The 7,653-nt window shown below is 40.7% G+C and overlaps 1 protein-coding gene across 1 annotated transcript; it reads left to right on the forward strand.

Annotated features, from left to right (window-relative positions):
- Window positions 1–771: 771 nt before the first annotated feature.
- Window positions 772–2,595, forward strand: LOC113769199. Its single transcript, XM_027313665.1, has one exon. The coding sequence runs from the start codon at window positions 772–774 to the stop codon at window positions 2,593–2,595; it is 1,824 nt and encodes a 607-aa protein (XP_027169466.1).
- The last annotated feature ends 5,058 nt before the right edge of the window (window positions 2,596–7,653 follow it).

Consider the following 7,653-nt stretch of genomic DNA (forward strand, 5'->3'; position numbering starts at 1 on the left):
CCCTTTTTAGGGCGATCTGGTCAATTTTGAATAAGATCCTCAATTTCATGCGATCAAATTCCTTTTTTAGGATGATCCGGCCAATTTTGAGTAAGTTTTTAAACTTCATTTAAGTCATTTGACCCGTTTCCCTTTTTAGGATAATCCGCTCGATTTTTAAATAAATTGTCAATTTCACTCAACCCATTTGACCAATTAGGGTTTCAATGTCAATTTCAAATTGGGAAATTTAGTCGATTTTTGAGAAAACCATCCATTGCATCCAGCCATTTGATCAGTTGGGGTTTTAACCCGTGATTCACTGAGAAATTTTATCAACGAATTCCAATCTCTTTGATAGGAAGTTCGTCAAGGTTAAACCCGTGCGTTTTTGCAAGTTCTTGTATCGATCAAAAGTGATCGATCCCTTCGGACGAGGTCCTCATTTTAACAAACGTCTCTTCTCATTCCAATTGGCCAAATTTTCAAAATTATTTTTCACTCAATTGATCGGATTCGTCAGGTATGGTATAGTGCCTACCCTAGAGGATTGCATTCTCATGCTAGGCCTACCCTTGGCACAAAAAGGGTTCCCCCATAGGACATGCATCCGAATTACTCTAATTGTTACTAACTCCTGTTTTTTTTCCTTTTCTCTTTTCTTTTTGACAGCAGTCAATCAAGAAGGGTATCTAATAAGGGTTTTCCTACATTCTCAGGTAGTATATAGCTACCCGAAAAAGCCCCATTATCACCCGATCGCGTAACCGAGCTTCAAGAGATAGTGTAAACATGAGTACCCATCCAGAATCGTCTGATAGGCCCGCCACCACATCACCGACTGACTTGGCAAGTATGGGAGCTCAACTGAGCGAAGTTCTAAACCGATTTAATGAGCTGAGCGTTGAAATGATGGCCCAACGGCGAGTAATCGATCAATTGGTAGCTAGTGGTGCTAGCGATGAACAACATGAGCCCTTACCTCCTGGCCAATCTGGACCTCAACCCATATTTTTACCTTATACTCAAACCTTTGTTACTTCACAAGTCATAAACCCACCTGAGGAAGCCTTTGCTTATCCCACTCATGGCCCGCAACCTGCTTATGTATCTCACATCCAAACAAACCCTCCTCATGTCCAAATTCCCCAAAAGTATCCGCCAATTACTATGAGCATGCCATTCGAGCCACGGGGACCTTATTATTACCCCACCGCTGAGCCGTTCACCCTAGATACCGCTGCTCAAGGGAAAATTGAAGCCGGGGAGTCATCCGCACCAGTGGATAAGAATTTGCTAAAGCGATTGGATCAGTTTGAGGATTTCATAAGGAAAGGCCAAGGCTTGAACAAACAAGGAGGGTTGGACTACAACGAGCTGTGCCTATTTCCGGATATGCAATTGCCCATGGGTTTCAAAACACCCAAGTTTAGCAAGTATGATGGAACGGGCAACCCCAAGACGCACCTCCGAATGTTTGCCAACAAGTTGGGCAAGCCAATAGATGACGAGAATCTACCAGTTCGTTTGTTTCCTGAAAGCTTAGAAGGTGACGCGTTGGATTGGTATTCCAATTTGAAGCCGGAGGATATGAGATCTTGGATGGATTTGTCAACTGCTTTTATGAGGCAATACGAATACAATTGCGAGCTTGCTCCAACGAGGGCCACACTTGAGGGGACTAAAAGAAAACCATCTGAGGACCACAAGACGTACGCGAAGAGATGGAGGAAACTGGCCGCCAAAGTGGAGCCTCCTATGACTGAAAACGAGATTGTTCGCACGTTCATCAAAACTCATGACCCGCCTTACTTTGAGGAAATTTTTCGAATGACCGGGTGTTCCTTTGCCGAAATTGTCAATAAATTGGAAGAATTTGATGAGTTTGTGAAGGCCGGAAAAATTATTAATGTGTCAACATTGAAGATGCAACTAGAGGCTCTGCAAGGCCAGAATTACAGTGGGGAAAAATCCCAATCTAAGGGAAAAGAAGAGGAAACTGCCTTTGTTGGGAATCAGGGCTCCTCGGCCAGACCTAGATTTTCAAACCGCCTTGCTTATTCATCACCCTATCCATACTACCCAAGCTTCCGTCCTATCCATCATACCACTATTAACCATTCTCGACCTCGACCAAATTATCCAAATGTACTCACACCACCCTTTCAAAATCCTCAACCAAGTCTCCAAACTAGACCTCGCCCTCCTTTTAACCCAAGACCTATTCCACCCCCTAGCCCAAATTACTACTACCAACAAACCAGTGACACCCAAAATTCAACGTCAAACCGAACCTTCACCAATCTAGGTCGGCCTGTTGACCAATTATATGAGCAATTGAAAGCTGTCGGGAAAATTGGTGTTATACCTCCTAAAGTCTATTCCAATCGTTTTCCTTCTGGCTATGACCCTCAAGCGGTCTGCGCTTATCATTCTGGAGCTCCCGGGCATTCCACCAATGATTGTCGGGCATTGAAACATGAAATCCAGGATATGATCGAATTCGGAGCAATAGTGCTAAAGAAAAAGGGTGAACAGGGACAGAGTGTAAGCACAAACCCCTTTCCCAAACATGAGGACACTTTAGAGGCACCCACCTCCAGTGACGAAATCTGAGAATCTTGAAGGCACGTTGCACCATTTGGATGGCCGAGTATTTTCCCTCTTGAAGGGAACTTTGGTAAATCTAGGGGTTGTTATTTACTAAATTTCACCAGAAACTGTTTCCTGCATATGTGAATAGTGTAATGAAGGCATCTTTTGCAATTGAGTTTATCTTGTTTCCACTTTGATTTGGAGTTGCATGAAGTGCATAATTTGTTTGATTTGATTATTGTCTTGATTCTTTTAAATTCTTTTAAGATGGCCAAAGGTGAAATTATTTGACCCTCTGGATATCATTGTTCTGGAATTCGATAAAGCCCTTCATTGAAAATCCCTTCATTTTAAAATTCCTGCATTAAAACTCCCTTCCTTGAAAAACCTTCATTGAAAATCCCTTATAAAACTTGCTTCATTGAAATCCCTCCATTGAAAATCCATCCCTTGGAAAAACCTTCATGGAAAAGGCCAAGATCCCTTCATTGATAAAAATTCCTCCCCTGCCAAGCTCGAAGCTGATTGGTCAGAGTAGGATTACCAATGATTGATTCTAATTGATGAAAAACAGCTGAATGTCATAAGCATGACCTATGTCTGCCACCGATCTTCTGAAAAGGAAACAAAGGGCTAAAGCGATGAAAGACGAAGTCGAAGGCATATTTACTTCAAATTGACAAAGCTTATTGGGTGTTCAAAGGAGAAATGGATGGACAGACGTTCCCTCAACCTATCAACTCGGACATGTGTAAGAAGTTCTTTATTTGATTATGCAAATTTCTTTTTGGAAATCGCGCAAGGGACGAGGCACAAGTCAGGCCATCTTCCTTTCCAATCAAAACATTTCATCCCTAGTCATCCCCTTTGAGCTATTAGAACAATAATTTTCGTTTGGCAACCCCTGAGAACTGCAAACCCCACACTGGGGCAAATTCATTTTGAAAATGATCAGAAAGGAAAGAAAAACCCCATATTGGGGCAAATTTATCTTTGGAAAAGAGATGAAAAAGGGAAAAGAACCCCACACTGGAGCAAATTTAGTTTTTGAAAAAAAAAAGAAAAATGCAAAAAAATGCAAAAAGTAAGAAGAATGCGATGAAGAAAATGCAAAGAAAAAAAATCCAATCAAACTGGGGAAAAATTTTCCTCAGTTTCATTCAAAATTGGAAATGATCTCAAAATGATGCAATCTCAGGTTATTTCACACCTCTCATCAAATTTGCTTTCAAGCCTCAACTTTTCTTGAAATACCCCACCTGACCCCATTACAAAAGCCCAAAGTCCTGGCTTTCGTCACTTGCTGTATTTCTATTGAAAAGTTTGCTAATCAACTGACAAGTGATGTCCATAATGCCTTCGCTTAATCTTACAAGGGGAAGTGCATTTTACTGATGTCAGAAATCTTTAACTCATATTCCCGAGGCGATTAAGGTTGAGCGCTTCCATTGCTTCCTTAGGTAAAAACCCGAAAGGGCGCCAAAAAAAAAGGAAAAAAGGAAAAAAGAGAAAAAAAGAAAAACAAAAACAAAAACAAAACAAAAGAAAAGGAGTGGGGGCAACCTTGGTGAAAACCCGAAAGGGCGCCAAGGTAGGATTTTGCAGCAAGCGAGCACGAGGAAGAACAGCTGGTGATTTGGTTCATTTGGATTTCTCCTCATTTTGTCATACTTCTGTCAATTTTGAATTTCAGAACAAAGATATCCAGAGAATTGAATATGACATTTGTTGGCCAAAACTGTGTCATTTTGTAAAACACTCTTTTGCAAAGCTCATTTTTCCAAATTACTTGTATTCATGGCATTTTTGTAGAATTTAAGCACAAATGGTTATGTGTGCATTCTTGTATGACATGTGAATTTTCTTGCATACTTCATTCTTTATCTTTGAATTTTGGTGAATAACAATCCCCGTGGTTTATTCGAAACATACTTGGGTTCAGTCATCCCCTGAAAAGGGTTAAGGTTCAACAAAGTCAGTTACGCAGACTTCACAATATGGCAAAGCACATATCTGATCAGTTTGTAAATCGGAAAAGCCTTAGGGTGAAGAATCCAACTCAGTCGGCTGCCGCAACAAAAGTTGATAAAAACATCGAAGTACTCATGTTTACACATTTCTTGAAGGAGGAATTGATCGGATGGTGGTGGCGTTACTTGCTTACTTCTTTTGCAGGTCCATGCTCATTTCAAATACCGCAACTGGGGCAAATTTTGAACTGTGAGATGTCGTCCAAGAACTGCATATTCATGATTTGAACTGAGGAAAAGGGGCTGAGTCAAAGTTTTGAGGAAAAAACAATAATATCATAAAGCAGATCGAAGGATCGGCGACACAATACTTGAATTTTGGGCAAATCATTTTTTCGAAAATTCGGAAAATTTTCAAAGATCCGAAAAATTCAAAAGTCAAAAATCGAAAATCAAGTTCAAATTCTTGTCTCTTGGAAAGTCAAATTTAATTTCTTGTTTCTTGACAAATCAAATTCAATTTCTTGACCAATTGGATGGCAGGACTGGGTCTTATCCCACTGACTTCACTTTATCACGTTGGGCTTTCGTGCCACCAACTTCACTTTATCACGTTGGGCTTGGTTTTCGTGCCACCAACTTCACCAGTTTCGTGCCGCCAACAGTTCAAATATCAAGTTGGGCCTGAGTTTCGTGCCGCCAACAGTTCAAATGTCACGTTGGGCTTGGTTTCGTGCCGCCAACAGTTCAAATATCAAGTTGGGCCTGAGTTTCGTGCCGCCAACAGTTCAAATATCAAGTTGGGCCTGAGTTTCGTGCCGCCAACAGTTCAAATGTCAAGTTGGGCCTGAGTTTCGTGCCGCCAACAGTTCAAATGTCAAGTTGGGCCTGAGTTTCGTGCCGCCAACATTTCAAATATCAAGTTGGGCCAGTCGTGCCGCCAACATTCAAATCAAGTTGGGCCTGAGTTTCGTGCCGCCAACAGTTCAAATATCAAGTTGGGCCTGAGTTTCGTGCCGCCAACAGTTCAAATATCAAGTTGGGCCTATGCCCCAACTTCACTTCATCAAGTTGGGCCTGGACTTGGTGCCGCCAACATCACTTTATCACGTTGGGCTTGGTTTTCGTGCCCCAACTCCACTTCATCAGTTGGGCCTGGACTTGGTGCCGCCACATCACTTTATCACGTTGGGTGGTTTTCGTGCCACCAACTTCATTTTATCACGTTGGGCCTGGACTAGGTGCCGCCAACATCACAAAAATCACGTTGGGCCTGGATTTCGTGCCGCCAACATCTCAAAGATCACGTTGGGCCTGGATTTCGTGCCGCCAACATTCCAAAAATCACGTTGGGCCTGGATTTCGTGCCGCCAACTTCACAACATCCCGTGGGTCTATCCCAATTTTACATTTCTGTCCGGGTCTATCCCGTGGGTCTATCCCAATTTGAAATTCCTGTTCGGGTCAGTCCCTCGCATTTTCGGGTCAGTCCCTCGATCAAAAACATTTTCGGGTCAGTCCCTCGATCAAAAGCATTTTCGGGTCAGTCCCTCGATCAAAAGCTCATTCGGGTCAGTCCCACGATTCAAAAGCTCATTCGGGTCAGTCCCGCGATTAAAGCTTGTTCGGGCCAGTCCCATGATTTGAATTTCCTTCTCTAGTCAGTCCCAATTTTAAATTTCTGCTCGGGTCAGTCCCGTTTTAATTTCTTGTTCGGGTCAATTCCATTTTTTTTAAAAAAAAGTGTTAAAGAGGTCGATCCTCATTTCAGAAGCGTCCATTGCAGCCGAATAACACAGGTAAGTATTTGGTGTCTACTTCTTTGTCTCAAGTTTTTTCAAAACTCAGACAAAGAGGGGCAAACTGTAGACACCAAATTTTTGGTGTAATTTCTTTTACTTTTTATTCTCATTTTGTCGTGGTTGCTTTTGTGTTTTTTTAGTTTCTAGTTTCTATTTTAATTTTTAAGTTTTAACGTAGAAAAATCATGGAAAAAGAGAAAGGAAAATGGTTCACAAAATACGTTCATTCCTCTTAAATTCAATCTTTTGGCATTTTGTTTATTTTGGTTATTTTATTTTTGAAAAAGGAAAAAAAAGAAATGATGAAAAATGATGAAAATGAAAGAAAAGATCGAAAATGGTAATTTTGTTATTTTTAGTTTGTTTATTTTGATGTGTTTGTAATTAAAATTGTTGTTTCTATTATTAGTTAGTTTTACTTTTATCTTTGTTAAATTATTAAGTTGAGAAAAAGAAAAAAAAATGATGAAAATTGATGAAAAATGGAAAATTGTGTTTTTGTTGATTCTAGTTTATTTAGTTTCTACCCAATGTTAATTAAATTACTTTTTTTTGTTGTTTTTGTTGTTTGTTATCTATTTTTATTATCAGTTTTATATTAATTTCAAAAAGGAAAAGGAAAAAGAAAAATCAAAAAATCAAAAAAATCAAAAAAATGACAATTCCATTTTTCTGCCGAATCCATTCCCACTTTTCAGACCAGCATTTTCCATTTGCTATGGCCGACCAACTCCACTCACAACATCACTCTATATGCATTACATTATCCACGAATCCTCTGGAGGAGCTCATCTCAATCACAACGACAACTCCACTCCACCTTACCTCGTGTGTATCGACCAAGAGGAGAGAGCTGCCTGCTGCAACCGAGAATAAGGAAAAGAGAACCCGAGCTGCAACCTGTTCTGATTCTGTCCGGGAGTTGAAGGAAGAAAGGGAGAGGCTGTGCGTGAGTTCTTTTTGCACCTTCACCTCCACCAGCAGCAGCCATTTCATCAGTTCCAACCGCAACACCATTTCAGCTGCAACCAGAATCAAACCTGTGCGTGAGCCGAGAGAAAAATTTTGCAGCTTTCTTGTGCGTAAGCTCAGCTACAAACCGAGGTAAATCTTGGACTTAGACTGACTAACTATAAGTAGGTGAAGATGTTAAGGAGTTTGCATGTGATGTTAAGCATTCGGATGGTGGATCAGGACATTGAAAATTCTGATGTGCAGAAAACTGGGTTGCCGAAAACTTGATTGGGTTAATGCTGAATTAATCTGGTTATTTCTTGACAATCTGAGTTTATGATTGTAATTAGCTA

Source organism: Coffea eugenioides, chromosome 4 (genome assembly GCF_003713205.1).
Source record: "Coffea eugenioides isolate CCC68of chromosome 4, Ceug_1.0, whole genome shotgun sequence".
Taxonomy (NCBI): domain Eukaryota; kingdom Viridiplantae; phylum Streptophyta; class Magnoliopsida; order Gentianales; family Rubiaceae; genus Coffea; species Coffea eugenioides.

Excerpts from the sequence above, each read along its gene's own strand:
- LOC113769199 (XM_027313665.1), top strand. The coding sequence starts at position 772 with ATGAGTACCCATCCAGAATCGTCTGATAGGCCCGCCACCACATCACCG.